Here is a 16,916-nt window from a genome sequence, read left to right as displayed (position 1 = left end):
CAGAATTCTGTACCTCTAAGGAGTCATCTCACTTAAAGAGCGAGAAAGTGCAAATCTTTGTGGAAGTGAGCTCAATGAGCACCAACTGCAAAGCTTGAAACTCACGACAAGTTGCTTCATCGGAGAAATCAAGGCAGTCCGCGTTTCCATCACATCTGAAGCGCTCTGCAACACAGTGCCCACTATCACACTGGAAATAACCTGGGTGGCAGGTCCTCAGCTCTGAAAAGATTCAGAATTAACTGTTGAAATGTCTTCTTGTTCAAATCCAGATAAAGTGTTTACTTTTTGAGAACATCATCCTAAAAAGACTGCAAAATCCCAGACCATTAAAACCGTGGTACCCTCTACTTTTGGTGGAATGACTGATCAGGTCAACATTACTTCATTAAAGATGCTTCCCATAAAAGATCATTTTGCAGAATAACTAATCACATCAGAAACGAAAGTGTGAACATGTAAGAGGTAGCATCCAGAAAATACAAACCACAGTCACGTTCATCTGAATTGTCTTCACAGTCATCATCATGATCACAGATCCACCGGGAAGGTATGCAGCGCAAATTGTCACAACGGTATTCACTTTCTGTGCATTCACGAGGACCTTCATTTAAAGTGAACATACAAAAATGAAAGGTTCCCCAGATGTAGATTTAAACATTCACAGCCGTCTCATTAAACCAGACAAGAGTAATATGGGCAGATAATATGGCATAACCGTTAAACCAAAATTATGTTAAAACAACATCCTCTCTCCCCTTTGCCCATACACTTCAATTATGTTAAACATTTTATGTCCCTCTTAAAATAGAAAGAAGGAAATTCATTGTGTATTTTATTTCATCACAGAATTATACAGTAATTTTTATTTCAAATCAGAAGAAAAAAGATCCACTCTCCTTGTTTAAGGATGTACTAAATTTGTACACAGGGCAGAATTCAAATGTCACTTAGTGGGTAACAATTTGTCTTATTGTGATGACGGATTTATCAGTGGTTTTATGTACCCAAAATGTGTCATTGTGACATCACCATGGTATTTCAGCAAAGAAAAGACAGGCTGTAGAGTAAAACAATGGAATGGTTGCAGTTCAGAGCTGTCTGTCCCATTGTCATAAGAAATCGAACAACAGTTAAGCCAAAAGATGGACTATACCATGACAGCCAAAAAAGAACTCACTGCATTTCTGCTCATCAGAGTTATCTCCACAGTCATTATCTCCATCACACTTCCAGCGCAGTGGGATACATCGATGGTTGTCACAACGGAAATCTCCAAAAGGACTGCAAGTCATCTCCTCTGCAGTGTAGACAGTTTGCCAATGAAACAGTACACATTAGCAGAGTCTTTCGTTAAGACAGAATGCACACAAGATAATGGAAGTAAAGATGTTTTTGCCTCAAACTGGGCCAAGTAATAGCGAATTAATTAAGAAACAGTTGAAATAATTACATAAAACTGAGATGGAAACACAAAGAGGTAAACTTGGTATTGTCAAAGAACATCATCTTGATCTCATGGTGTGTTACAGTTTCAAGTCTTTTCTGGTTCTAATATAGTTATCCAATGTCCTCTAAGCTTTTAAGTGCATGAGAGTTTTCAGCACAAATATGAGGGTCTGGGAAAGCATCATCATACTTCCCATACCAATGGTTTCACCAGCATAGGAGGTAAATTAACTAAAATGTATAACACACTGACAATTTTAATTGGCTAAAAGAGTTCAGCTTAAGTAGCAGTATTTCCTGTTTCATTTGATGACATATCAGTCAAAATAAATCTTCAGAGCTCATAAATATGTGAGCTGCACAATGAATTGCTGCACACAGAATTTTTCCTGAAGACAAACAGCCACCAGGGTAATTAACTGTTATCAAACAAAATATGTCCAGGTACATTATTTCTGAAGACTTCAGAAAATCAAGGCATTTGTTAATTGGAGAAATGGTTTAGGTACAAAGTTATGTTGAAATGTCCTTCTTTGCCAAACATACCACAGCCTTGTTCATCACTGTTGTCTCTGCAGTCATCATTCCCATTGCACACTGCCCACAGTGGTATGCAACGGTAGTTGGTTCTACAGCTGAATTGCGTATGATTGTCACACCGATAGGCCGGGCCCACTGAAAGAGGCAGTTGTCAAAATTAGTGTAACTTAGCCATTGAACCGTCCTCCTTGCTATTCTGCCTTTCAAAATCTGTTACTATTTATAGTCAATTATTTTTACTAAAAAGAGCTCTCTGCTAACTTTAGTGTTGTAAAATACCAAGCATTAAATGTATCTGTTTTTACTATTTTTTCCAATCTATGCTGCTTATATTCTGCATGCGCTACAAACCCATGAAAGGTTCAAATGACATTTGATGTACTTTTCCCTGAAGTTTTTAGAGCTGGTAACAGAAGTCCCAAAACTGGAAGCCAGAGGAGGCAGCTTGTCCTCAGATGGCAAAATTTGGCCAGAAGTTCTTCCACACGCCGGTGAGTCATGTGCTGCAGCACATGGGAAAATCCTGCTGTTAAACATAGTCTAGACTGTGCTCTGCATTTGTTCTCCTTGTAAGCTTGGTTCCAAATCATGTTAGCTTCAAGAAATGAAACTTTACTTTGTTTTTGTAAAAAGTGTGACATATGTCATACTCCAAAGTGGAACAAGGTAAAAATTGGTGAACTCTCATTCACTGTTTCCACACAGGCAATATATGTGCATATCTCACAAAGTGTTGTTAGGGTCCAAGCAGAGGATGCTGTAAGCATCAAGCAAGCCAGAGTGAGATGTTGCCAGTTCTTGGTAATCTGGCCAGCATAATTAAGCTTTCTCCCCTTCAAGTATAAGTAGCAAATTATCTCATAGCCTCTATGTTTTCTAACACTCTTTACTGCATGACTGCAATTTGCTTGCAGAAAACATTCCTTTCCAATAAATTTTCAACCAGGAAAATTAAGTAATGTAGTTTCCTGGTTTTGGTGCACTACAATATAGGTAGCTTACTACAGCTGTGTGCTTACTGCATTCGTGGAATGGCTCATCAGAGTTATCACCACAATCATCATCCACATCACATTTCCAGGACTGTGGGATGCAATGGCCATTATCACATTTAAATTGGCCTGGAGGACAGGTTCTACTGGCACAGTGAGTACTATCTTCATCTGAGTTGTCACCACAGTCATCCTCTCTGTCACACTGCCAGGCTTCTGGGATACATCGTTTATTGGCACACTGCCACTGATGAGTTTCACACTGGTGATTAGCTGAAACAATACAAAATGTTGTTAGGATACTGAAACTTAAGCAGTTATGTCTACAGCAAAAGTTAAAAACAAAGTCAGTAAAAATTTAAAACTTTGAGTTTACTTGTCCAGCTAAGGTACAGATTTCTAACGTCACATGGCACATTTCCTACATGCATCTTCAGACAAGCTCACTAAGGCTCTACACTTTTCTAGGAGCAAGACAAATAGTATCTTCTCCTATAGCAAAGGGAAGTAAATCCAACAGTCAAACATGATTGAAGCAGGGGCTCCCAGCCACTTTGTAGAGGAGCTAAGTGACATTGTGGCTCTTGCCATGCTACCAACTTAGATGTATATTGCCTGATGAGCCTGTTCCTCTGACTATGAATGAACATGCCAGAAAACTTAGTAGAAGACCATGCTAATATCAGCTTCACAACCTATAAATGTACAGCCTCTGTTCCAAAAGGGCAAAGCACTGGAAGCTGATGTCAGCAGTGCTGGCAAACTGGGGGAGCTCTGAAGGCCTATGAAAACAGGAGCCAACACTGATCTCTTCTTCCAGACTATGAATGTCTCGCTGGACATACCTTACTGCTTGTTTACATATACTGCCAAAATGTTCAAGGGGAAACAGTATAATTTCCATACATTTTCTAGACTAAAGGATTCTATTCCCATGCACAAGGTGATGAGCAGAAGGAATTATGTAGACCTAAACTGACTTTTATTGTACCTAGTATATATTAAAACTGGTGACAAATTATGCAGCTGCCACATTTTTACTTATTTAATATTCCCTTGTGCCACACTTAAGAGATTAGCTAGTTGAAACTCAGGTAAAACTGACATTCTATTTAATTCTGTCACTGTTAGAAACCTTTTGCTAATGGAAGGCAGTGAAACTACCAATTATACAACCACACTGCTCTCCCCACCACCACCTCCCCTCTGTATTACTAAGCTTGCAACTACCAGAACTACATTATTTACAAAAAGAGAACTAAGGATGTGATTTTTAAAATTAGATAGAAGTATGAGGAATAAAACAAGTTTTTAAGGAAGCAACATTATTCCACAAGCATAATTAGGCTACATTTCTAAAATACTGCCATCACAAACAGCTCTCAAAAAAAAAAAAAATCTCACATGCACTGGATTTTGTGCAATGCAGAGGGTGAAATAATTTTGTCCCATTACATAAAGCTCTAGAATACAAAGAAAATGAACATACGTGGTAGACTGACCTGGGCATTAGGAAGGCCTTAAGTTCCTCATACTCAGTATACTTTACTGAGAACAAAACAAAGTGTGTCCTGATTCTAGTATTTTATACCTCAGATTGTAATTTACACTAGTTCAAATCTGTCCCAAAGGTGTAGAAAATGTTAAATTTTGATATAGTACATTTTTGCTCTCCTCTACCCTGCTTTTGCACTGAGGTGAACTGCTGTAGCAGGTGCAAGACTAGAAAAGACTGCATCTGTCTACCTCACTTCTTCATCTGCGAAAAAAAGATAATGATTCTGAAATTTATATATAGTTTATAAGTTTTGTCCTGCAAAACACCTGAATTTATTAGTTGTAACATACCACAAAGTACAGGATCTTCATCTGATCTGTCATGGCAATCTGGCTGGGTATTACACAGGAAATGTGGACTTGTGCAGTTCCCATCATTACACTGAAACTGACCAACCGGACAGTATCGGTGCAGACAGGTAGGGGGCTCATCAGAGCCATCTCGACAGTCCCTCTGCCCATCACATTTCCACCAGATAGGAATACACCTACAAAGAGAAAACAGCGTTTTCTTTGTTTAGGAAGTGTCTCTACAGATATACAGTCATTACACAACCATCTTTTTACAGCACATAAGAGAGTTTTGCCTCAGTGTTATTTCTTGAGACTTTCAAGACGTCTTGAATGTCATGTCTTCCACTTCATATGTCAAATGCTAAAAAAATATGCCACAATACTGTCACCAGAACAGATTATATTGGTGGGCCTCTAGAAGAAAGTTCACAGCAAATCAAGGAGGATTTAATTTTTATGTGTATTTATGGTAACCATCTCTCATCCTTTTTAAATCAATCTTCAACTGGATTTTTAATGAGGTAACATTTTAATAATTCACCTGAACTTTACCACAAGAATTTCACTAGAGATTATCAATGTAACATTGCTTCAAAAGGCCACCCAATAAGGACATCTGCCACACAGAGTGATACAATATCAGCACAGTAGCTCTTATATCACCATTCCTCTCCCTCCACTCCTGTTGTCTCAAGAAAAAGGGTCAGAAATATGCCCCTACATCAGCTAAATGGCTTTCCTGGGCCACTGACAGCATATATTTGGCAGAAACAGGTACGTTGTAAAAGATGTACAAAAAATAAAGAGAAGGTTCCAGGTTCACGAACTCAACTGGAAATGTTTTCTGGGAGGTACATGTTTCTAACAACCCAAACTTTGCTACATTAGCGATGTCATACAACAGGAAGTAAAAAAAATACTATTTAAACAATGAGTCTAGAAGTATTTTTCCAAAATCGAAGACTGTCTGGCTTTGTCTTTGTAAGCACACCACGAATTCATAGTGAGTGCAGAAGAAAACCCTAATTTCATGCCCTTTGAAAGAGACTATACTGTAAAACACATCCTTAAAAAGACATTGAAAAAAGATTGTCAGCAGTGGACTTACCTCTCAGTGTCTGCACAGAGAAACTGGGTGCTAGAGCACATTGGAAGGCAGTGGGCTGTATTGCCAAACTGTACTATCATGAAGTTATCGGGACATTCACAGGAATAACCCTGACCACCAGCTTTTATTAGACAAAGATGGGAACAACCACCATTGTTGGTGCCACAAGGATTATTAACTGGTAAAACAGAGAATAAATATTACCATACTTTGCAAATCCCAGGACACAAAGGTCTCAATTTACAATAAAGTCCTCCAATACTGTATTAAAAGATGTAATACATTGAAAAAGAAGACCTAGATAACTAGGCACTTAGTGAAAGAACTATATATGATTTCATATACAGGAAATGTACGCTATTAAGCCATGACGTTTTAGAAACTAATTTAAAAGCATGCATTTCCAGTCATTGCTATTCAAAATGACAATTTATAAGCATGAAGTAGAGGACTACATTTGCTCTGTGCATTTTATTCACCTCAGCAAAGCTAAAAGCTGAGTGCACTTAAGACCCTTTACAATTAGTTTCCAGATAACAGCTGACCCTCTAAATGCAAAACCAATTCTGTTTTCTCACCAAATGGCTGTCTGTATGGATGGTAAACATGGATGTCAAATGGCCTGTGTGTGGTGTTCACAAGAACAGTCCTGTCTGATCCATCATATTTATTTCCCTTTTCAACTGTCCTTGTGTTCCAGTCAGTCCAATATATTGTGTCTTCAAAAATTGTTATTGCAAACGGATGAGGTAAAGTGCCATCATATACCACATGACGATGATGTCCATCCAGGTCAGAGTATCTACACAAAGAAATATGTGTGAAACGTTCAGATAAATACTAACACATCCTCACGTTTTAATTATACATGCTTATGGTACTTCATTATTGGTGACCAGGTTCATACCATGTGGAACTGAAGCTTCTTTAGTCCCTACTGATAGAGCACCGTCCTCAGGGAATTCATTTTAAGATAAGCAGGAAAGTAAGCCAGGTTATTTTAGGCAAATAAACGGAATAGAGGAACAGCCACCAAAATGTAAAGCCTTCCCACAGAAGCATATCAGCTAGTCCAATTAAATTTTGCACATTTTCTGCCTTACAGCAAGTTATTTTTGTAACATAGGAGACTAGCTTGCCTGTATCACTCCGACTGCTAATAATGGAACACTCAAGACAATAATAGGCCTCATATTCCTAGATTTTACCTGTCTCTGATTTAAAGCCTCCTCTGATGAGATATCTTCAATAAGATCTTGTATTTTTACTATCACCTTGCTATAGGGAGAAATTATGAAATCCAAGAGAGAAAGCAAGACAGAGAAACATACATATAAATAATACACACATTTTTTAAAAGGCTGCTGGAAGAATTACTGAAAAGAAGAATAGAAGTACATATAAACCTAAATGTACATGTCAATATTAATAAAAATACATATACTAATATAAATACAGAGAAATGCTTTTTGAGTATTTCAGTACCTTGACAGGAACCAGAATGCTAGTTACTCACTTTTACTGATATTTAAGTGGAAATTTTCTAACACTAGAAGCAATTAATAGATTTTTCTTGAATCACAAAAGAATCCCATGTGCTAACAAGAAATTCCATGTTGTACCTATGGACAAATGTTCAAAGATACTCTAACGCTTTGTATACCATTTTATTAGCATGTAACTAGTTTAGTTACAGCTCAACACCTATCTATAGGCAGAAACAAGAGAATCAGGAAAAAAACAGTGATTTTATATTCAGTTTGCTTTGGTTCAGGTTGTACGCTTAGGTACAGAGAAGTTGCATATTCAAGTACAGACTGTGAATCTTTTCACTATAATTTTTGGACCACTTCCAGCAAAGATATGAACTAGGCTACTGTGTCATCTAGTGATTCATATCACCTGCTACTCCAGACTTTCTGCCTCTGGTTTCCTATAGAGCCAGTGGGTACATACGGATGCTTACAGCACCTATAAATGTTACCACTGCAATCCAACATAAGCAATTATTCAGTTGTTTTATTCATTTCTGTGTACTTACTCAATGTAATTTAGATGGGCATCTGCCCAGTACAGCTTGTCATTGGTGTAATCTATGGTGAGTCCATTGGGCCACTCTAACTTTGTAGAGATAATTACTGTCTTCTCCTTGCCATCCATGCCTGCTCGTCCAATATAGGCTCGATCTGCCCAGTCTGTCCAGTAGATTTGCCTGTCCAAATAAATACTTATAGTTAGGATTGTTGTAAAAATATGCTGAAGTAAATATTAGAAACCACACCTCAAACACAGTGTTTCCTGCAACAGAACTAAAGCAGAAAACTGTTAATTTGTTGCTTTAACTGCTACAGCAGCCAATTGCGTGATCACAAGTATCTTCAAAGAATGCAACTGGCAGCCCCACCATCTAACAAACCACACAGATGTCCATCAACCTTTTTACCCTGGCAACCAAAACTTCCTTGTCCAAATTCCACTTTCAATGATATCTGACAGCCTGCATAAATACCTAAAAAAGATAAGATACTATTTTTCCTAAGCCGCAACTAAAATATAATGCCATGCAAATCTGAGTGTAGACAGCCAAAATTTATTTCAAATTTTCAGAGACAGTGCAAGACTATTCAGAAAAGAAAGGAAAAGCACTCTTGAAATGTCATACCCATATTTTGGATGAACCACAATTGCTCTGGGGTACTGAAAGCAGAAAGTGTTGTTGGCATCTACACACTGATCCACCAGTTTTTTCCGGAATCTTCCATCAAGTTCAGAGACATAGAGACAATCTTTGTAGGCATCCACCCAGTACAATTTTCTGAAATTTTAGAGTTAATTTATTTACTCTTATTTGCTGTTTTTTAATTTATTTTGCTTCATAGCATCTTAAATTTCACAGGTTTTTTACTCCTAGAAGTAATACACCCACTGTAAAGGAAGAATACACAGACCATACTGACAACTCTTCTACACCATGCTCCAGACTGCCTTTTTCACTCCTGCTGTTCTGGCATCCACAGTCATTGGTGCCAAATTCAAACTTTCAGTTGCCCAATTGAGTAATAATATGCCATTTGCCTAAAAATTCCTAACCTCCCTTTCTCTTCCCTTCCTCTCCTACCAACAATGGCCAGTGAAGAGGAGCAGGAAAAGACGTGCAGTGCAATGGATTGTGACCAGGGCTGTAAAGTACTGGAGAGAATCACCACACTGCCACCTCTGCTCTCATCAAACAAGTAGAATAGTTGCCAGGTTCTCCTTTGAAAATTCCTAAGCAGTTCCATAGTCCAATTTAAACTTCACCTAGAAATTTCTAACGCTTCTATTACTTTGCCTAGGAATTATACACAGCTGTAATCAAAGAAAACATGCAAGCTGAAGCAATGATTTTTAAAAGCCTGCAACAAAACAAAGCATTTAATTTAGTTAGAACTACAGCAGGCTACTTTGAAATTGTCTGCACAGCTGGTCAGCTCCAGCATTCACGGGGTCGTTCCAGAAATAGCTTGACAGATACAGCTTCTGTCTAAACCACCCTCAGCAGTACCATTCCCACAAGGGAATAGAAGGTAGTCTTCCCCAATCTGCACCTCATGGCATCCTCCAGTCCTCCCCCTGTACTGAAAATGAGCAGAAAAACTTATCAACCATTGTACTGTCCTTTGAAACAGCTAAACAAAAATTGACTGAGGACATAACTAAAGGTAGCTGAAATAATTCAGTAACTGTATTAGTAATGGAACAGTAGGAACACTTCAGCTAAAATTGGGCTTTTCTTTCCTCACCTGTCCATGAATCATAAAGCATTTAAGACTGCTGGCAACATTAATTATCATTAGGTTTAGAGAGAAAGTGGTTTAAAAATAAAAACTATTATATTCATATAAACACTCTCATAGAAGTTCCAAATGTGACTTTTTGAACAATTCTCATTATTTTTCAGTCTGATCCATGATATTTATAATTTTCATACTAATACTGCACTCAGAAAGCAAAACTTAATGAAACACAGCCAAGAACATTGTCAGAAAGGGCACCACATAAGGACAGAGTTTCTGTGGGAGTAAATCAGACTACTTTTTGACACGCAGTATATAATTCAAAAAATCACCACAATGCAACATGTTTTCCAATTACCTCACCCTTACACTGCCCTCCTTACAGCAAACAATGTGGATCACATTGATTGTCAGTCAGTTAAAGATGCATTTTTCAAGAGCAAAAGAAATGTGCTTTTCGCATTGGTACAGGAGCTAAATTTCATTAATGTTTATTATTACTTTATTGGAATCTAGTTATCTGTTCTGACATATTGTTTATGCATAGAGTGAAGCCTGCATCCCAACCTCAACAACTGCTAGCAAAGAAATAAAATGCATAAGCTCAGAACCCCTACCCCATAGCCACATGTAACATCCCACCTGCCTGCTTGCCTAGTCCATTTATTAATGGTTTCCTAACAAGTTTTTCCAAGGGTCATATGCACTGCTTCATTATTGATGAGAAACCAACTCTGATATAACCTCAGTATACTAGATATGAGAACAATTAAAGGAAAGCGTTATGTAATGTATTAGATGCTGATAAGCAATTCCAGAGCAGTTGTGTAACGCTGCATCCACAATCCAAAACTATTTCAGCACTCATTGGGAATTCCATATGAAGTGGGAGAAAAATCCCAAGATAAACTCCCTCACACATCATTTCCTTAGTAGCCCAGAAAGACAAAAAACGTATTTTCTTACCTGCCAACCCAGTCAACAGCGATACCTTCCCCGTTGGGTACATCATCACTTATCACTGCCTCCTTATTTGTTCCATTTAGGAACATTCGTTCAATGACCTTCCTCCCCACATCAATCCAGTACAACCTCTTTTCCACCCTGTCAAAGTCCAGTGCCACCACATTTCTCAGTCCTTGCAAAATGAGAGAGTAAGACTGACCATCTGCTGTGAGATTTCTCAGATAGTAACGGTTGCTAAAAATAAGGTATGGGGAGATATTACTATTTTGCCGGCAACTTTTTCCATCAGGCTCCCGGATATAGCCTGGGGCACACTTACAGATGTAGGAGCCAGCTGTGTTCTCACAAATCTGGCTACATACTGATGGAGTTTCATTGCACTCATCAATATCATCACAAGTCCGTTTATCAGACATAAGTTTGTATCCAGGATGACAAGAACAGTAGAAACTTGTCTGTGTGTCCGTACAGTCATGATCACATCCACTGATTGAAGGGTCACTGCATTCATTTATACCTGGGGAAGGAAAGGAGTTCTATTCAAGGAACTAGCTAGCAGAGCAAGTAGTACAGTCATTTTCCAACATCCTTTCTCCACCTCTCTCCCCTGCTACACCCTGAAAACACTGAATATTGATCTAGGCTACTGTAATAAAAGAGCAAGAAAAATAATCTAATCTAATCTAAAATTATTCTAGCACCTTTGAGGTCTGTCACCAAACACACCAAGTGAAAAATACACACTTTTGAGTGGTGTATTTTGGAAATGTAAGAGCAATATATAACAATGTATAAACTATATTTAGTTTATATAATTAGCTAATTTTCACGGTTTGTTAAAATGGTATATAATAAGTATGATTTAATTAAAACAAAAAAAATAGATATATACATTTCTTATAATCCTTCTGAGAAACAACCATAGAATAGATATGACTAATCAAAGCAATTCTCTTGAGTTCATTTTTTTAAAGCTGCCTAAGCATTTTCAATTATGACAGTACAAATAGATCTACACATACCACATCCTTTTTCATCGCTATTATCTAAGCAATCATCCAACCGATTGCAGACTTTAACCATTTCAATGCAGTTTCCATTGTCACATTTAAAATGATGGGGAGGGCAGGTTGGTTCTGGTGTTCTACAGAGATGTTCCAGCTCATCAGATTCATCACCACAGTCGTTATCGCCATCACAGACATAGGCCTTGGAAATGCAGCGCCCATTCTGACAAGTAAACTGGTGCTGTTGACATGGTTCATAAATGCATCCCCTTTCATCACTGCTATCACCACAGTCATTCCGCCTGTCACATCTGAAGAAGAATGAACACTTTTTTTCAAATATAAGAAGAGAATCACCATCTCTAGGGCAGATGGATAAACATACTCTCCCGATTTCCAAAGGTCAGATATTATTGGCTCCAATGGAAGACACTTTCAGAAACCAGGCTAATATTATATAGGGTCTGACCCTGCCAGTCCTGCATGTATTCCCCATTTCTATTACAAGCTGAACAGAATCACCCCAGGAGACGTTACTAGGCGCAATAAAAAGGATTAAATGCTAATGGTGAGCACTGGGAATATTAAAATAGAAAATTCCAGAGCATTTTCAAATGAAAACTAATGCTTGAATGCAGAGCAGATAAACAGTTTCATTGCAATATGCAGATCTACTTAACAACTAAATAGTGTGAAAAAAAAGATTGAATTAGCTCCTTCACTTTCAGAATTTTGAGAATTTCTGCAACGGTTCAGGTAGTTACAAACCTGTAAGTGTTTCGTATGCACAAGCCATTACTACAAGTAAACTCATTTTCTGTGCAAGATCTTCTTGTGCAGTTCTGGTGTTCATCAAATGCATCACTGCAGTCAGCATCACCATCACAGATCCATGCCCGAGGAATGCACCTCCTGAGTGGGGGTCGATTGTTGGCGCACGTGAACTCTGCTGCTGTACAGTTGCGATTTGCTGAAAGAAAAACATGTTCGCTGATACACCACGTTATACTCTGTGTATGAAACACCCTCCCCTGCCACACACACACGCAGCCTGGATATCCTCCCGTAATCCACAATAAAGCCATGCTGTGCTGCATGTGCAGAGACAGATACCACTGTACCCTCTCATATACAAAACTCATATGCATTCCCACTAAGTTTCACTGAGCATTGCTCTTCATGGAGACTGACTGGGAGCCCAAGAACTTTAGGATTCCTTAGGCAATGCTAGTATGTACAGAACTCTGGAGCTTGTTGGATTCTCGGCATAAGCTCTTCATGTGTCTGGCCAGATTTCCTGGGAGCTGAACAGGTATTAAGCCTAGTATCTCTATCCTCTGCTTTCTTCAAGGCATTCCATGCTCCAGGGAGAAAACAGAGGGAGCACCATTGCAGCTAAAAAGGGCAAGGACTGCAAGTGTATCCAGCTACTATTAAAAGACTCAAGGAGCAGGACCAGGCTTGGTGAACCTTACTCCCTTTTTCACCCTCTAAACAGCCATGCTTATCTCGCTGACTAATTTTTGAAGAAATTAGGCCAAAACCATGTGGTTATTAATATGCACAAAACAGTCTGTGTGACAGTCAGGGAGTATCTCCACTGAAGCTGCTATTGCTGCACAAATCATACAAACAACCCAGGTTAATTATATCTCCACTTGAACTCAACAAATAAGAGTAATTACAAAATCAGAAAAAATACTTTTTTTACCAGCAAAATATTCAATTTTAATTCAATATAATGAAAATGAAGGTACAGTAAGAGTTTATCTCATGCTTAATCTGCACCTTTATGGATAGAAAAATTGGCAGAGGGTAGGAGTTTAGCAATTGGTTGTTTTCTAAAAAATGCCTACAAGACAAACAAACAAAGCACAGTATCTACTGCATTAAACACCTACCACAATTATGTCTTTGATCCTCATCACTCATATCCCCACAGTCATTATCACCATCACAGATCCATGTTGCTGGGATACATCTTCCATCGTCACATCTGAACTGGTCACTTGAACAAGTCCGCATTTGGGGCACTTAAAAACAAACACAGTCACTCTGCTCATTAAACTAACCTGCACTGCCATGAAAATCTACTAAGAAAGGTATTTTAGGGAGAATCTTATGACAGTGAAACGTAAGATAGAAGCTTAAGCCTAAGACAGTTAAGGTATGTATGTATGTATGTGTGTATATATATATATATATATATATATATATATATATAAGGTGTGTGTATATATATATACACACACAAATATAAAAGGTATAAATGCAAGACATTTTCTTAAACTAAAGGTGCAACTCCAGCAATGTGCAAAGTGAACTACCAGCCCTGCTTAAATCATAGAAGAATTTCTTCTGCCTTGTTATGCTAACTTTTACAGTGAGAATAATGACTGTTGTAATATAAACTCCAGTGACTTCAGTTAGCCCCTCCTCTTGCTCCCTGGAAATTACTTTTCATCTTTATCCCCCTCTCCTCTGCTTATTACTATCAGTTTCTATTGTACATAGGGGATTTACTTATTGTAATACTACAATACTCTACTTCATACCGTGTCAACAATGTTGCTCTGCAACCCACATTCCTTTTTTGCCCAAATGCAATATTGCATGCACAATTCCTGTACAGCATAACATCTGCTTTTACATCCAAAACAGTATAAAAATACTTGCCACTTTTTGTCACTTGATTCACCACCATCACAGTCTTATAAAGACAGGAGGTTATACATTAAAAATAATTACATTAAGAGCAATCAATTGTGACAATTAAAAGTCTTCATATTCCATACACAGTTTTAAGTATTTAAGATTTTAATTATTCAGTGACCCACATTATTTAAAGTCAGTGAATGACTCTCAGAAGATACTTATTTTCCACCTAGTTTAGATCCAGGCTGCTGCCTACAAGAGAAACTATTGATTTCCCATATCCCATCACGTTATATCTTCTGAGTGTAAACTTACCACAAGAGGCAGGTTCATCAGAGCCATCAGCACAGTCTATTCCTTGATCACAGTACCAATGAGCAGGAATACAACGCCCCGATGTACAACGAAATTCACTATTTGTGCAAGTCAGTGAGACTGCAAGAAAAAACCCATATATGATTTATTTCTGTTACCTTTCCAACTTGTTTTAAGTTGCTTTTGAGTCAATGTTATGCAAATATATAACAGACCCCAAAAAAGAAAGAGAAAAAATTATGCTAGGAAGGATGTCTTTTCACAGCCTACCTGCAGAGTTCATTGAACAAACTAGCCTGATGTATGCAAAAAAATGGGCTTAATTCTCTCCTTGGGTATACATATCAGCTAATAAGTAGAGAGAATTTGCCCCGAGAGTTGGATTGCATGCAGCAACCGTAAATGCGTTCTATGTTTATACTTGGAGATTTGTGCACAAGAAAATGACCACAGTCTGATATACTAATTTCTCCAGTGACCAAACCAGGCAGCAGCAGACTCCATGCTCTACAAAGAATCAAAATGTGCAGTAAGGAAGTAATATCTCCTGGTAGATAATGCTTTCCTTGTTCTTCCACTGATTTTTCTTCACTTGTAGGTAGGAACCTTTTCTTAAAGGCAGTGAAGAACAAATGGTAACTCTGAATAGTTCCACCTAAGCATGCTGTAAACACTCGTTCTGCACTTTGGCTGAGCCCCTTGATCCTGGCATGTATAGTGGGTTTTGATAATTTCTTCAGTAGTTACTGATACTTTCCTGTACCCTCTGATGTTTTCAAGATACCAAAAAGGACCCAGTCTGGCCTTTTAACTTGCTCTTCTATGTGCCTTTAATGATGGAATCAAAGGCAATTAACACATTGCTCATTAACCTCTTGGGGCTTCTTTCATCTCCCATTCTCCCTTTCTCTCTTTCTTTTCCTTCACCGCTTCTCAATTCAAATAATTCAGCAGTGCTGCTGGGACATAAACAGTAGAAGGGACAAAGCACACCTTTCATGAGCAGCAGAAGACTCGCTATGTCTCTATATATAGCCACATATTTTTGACACATAGGGCTCCTTAGATAAAAGTAGCCACATTCTGGCTAGAAAAATTGAACTCATATTTTAGAAAATTTGTAGCATAGTTAATTGAAGGCAGGTACCTCCAGGAAAACTAGTGTTGGCAAAAACAATCTGCTGAGGCAACATTAAAAAAAAAATATCCATTATGGTTTATAAACTGATACAAAAAAAATTATATGGGAAAAGTACTACCTAATACAAATGTCTGTACTAGCAAAGATAAGATGGTTTGTAATTAAGGCTGCTTGAACACTAGACACTTTTATATACTAACTGGAAGCTACAATGAACAACGAATCATGTGCTAAAGCATGCATAACTAATTACATTTGAGACTGTATACAATTTCATTTGATTAGAAGGAAAAATATTCTAATGTTAAAGTTCCAGAAAAGGCCAACTCGCTGTAATACTTAAGGGACAATTACCTTGTAAAAACATGAAGGATACAGAGAAGAATTAGCAAAAGGAATGAACCCTCAAATGATGTATAAAGATACTGGAAAAAATTATGATCTTTTTTTATTAGATAAAGGCATGATTTAGATAGTTGAGAGCTAATAATACAATACATTTACCTTATAAATCTTCAGTATTACAAGAGTAGATGTTTTGAGAACAGTTGGAGTTATGTCAAAGGTAAAGAGCAGTGGAATAAATTACTGAAGTAAAAGAAAAGTAACCAAGGGTCTATTAACTTACCACAGTGAGTAGGGCTCTCATCACTCATATCTCCACAGTCGTTATCTCCATCACACAAATATGTTCGAGGAATGCAAATATTCGTGCTTTGACATTTTGTAAAACCGGACTGGCAAGTGCGCTCCGCTTTAAGGTGGTGGGGGGGGGGAATGACAAAGTTCTTTAGAGCTTTTTTTCATACTATTATGCTGTATTCATTGCAAGATACAGAATATTGTTAAAAAAAGTCCCACGACACTCACTTGCTAAAGTGCACTCATACTGCTCCTGCTACATGGAAACAATTAGATAATTGCTTTTATTGACAAAAATCCTGACAAAATCACTATCAAGGAAACACATGCCAATACTTGGAGGTGATGGAATGCAATGCCTGCATTTGCAACCAGCTGCTACTGTATGAACCAGACTAACTACAAATGACAAATAGACCATGAATTTCAAATACTCAGATTTCACTGAGAATAAGAAAATTGTCACAGGCAATA

At 37.9% G+C, this 16,916-nt stretch overlaps 1 protein-coding gene across 4 annotated transcripts in view; it reads right to left on the bottom strand.

Annotated features, from left to right (window-relative positions):
* The window catches only part of LRP2 (LDL receptor related protein 2), a 128,036-nt gene that overhangs the window by 25,667 nt on the left and 85,453 nt on the right, over positions 1–16,916 (bottom strand). For all 4 annotated transcript variants that reach the window (XM_027810692.2, XM_055718826.1, XM_027810694.2 and 1 more), the window contains 16 exons: positions 16,429–16,554; positions 14,660–14,779; positions 13,591–13,722; positions 12,458–12,659; positions 11,705–12,000; positions 10,683–11,199; positions 8,603–8,755; positions 7,982–8,152; positions 6,519–6,742; positions 5,941–6,118; positions 4,830–5,026; positions 3,009–3,254; positions 1,996–2,124; positions 1,181–1,300; positions 488–604; positions 106–222 (listed from right to left, as the gene is read on the bottom strand). In XM_027810692.2, coding sequence (XP_027666493.1) covers positions 106–222; positions 488–604; positions 1,181–1,300; positions 1,996–2,124; positions 3,009–3,254; positions 4,830–5,026; positions 5,941–6,118; positions 6,519–6,742; positions 7,982–8,152; positions 8,603–8,755; positions 10,683–11,199; positions 11,705–12,000; positions 12,458–12,659; positions 13,591–13,722; positions 14,660–14,779; positions 16,429–16,554 — 3,045 coding nt within the window. The remainder of the gene's footprint in view (positions 1–105; positions 223–487; positions 605–1,180; positions 1,301–1,995; positions 2,125–3,008; positions 3,255–4,829; positions 5,027–5,940; positions 6,119–6,518; positions 6,743–7,981; positions 8,153–8,602; positions 8,756–10,682; positions 11,200–11,704; positions 12,001–12,457; positions 12,660–13,590; positions 13,723–14,659; positions 14,780–16,428; positions 16,555–16,916) is intronic.

The sequence above is a fragment of the Falco cherrug genome, chromosome 8, assembly GCF_023634085.1.
Source record: "Falco cherrug isolate bFalChe1 chromosome 8, bFalChe1.pri, whole genome shotgun sequence".
Lineage (NCBI taxonomy): Eukaryota > Metazoa > Chordata > Aves > Falconiformes > Falconidae > Falco > Falco cherrug.
Note: the sequence above shows the minus strand (reverse complement) of the source record. Positions and strands in the feature narration are given on the sequence as shown.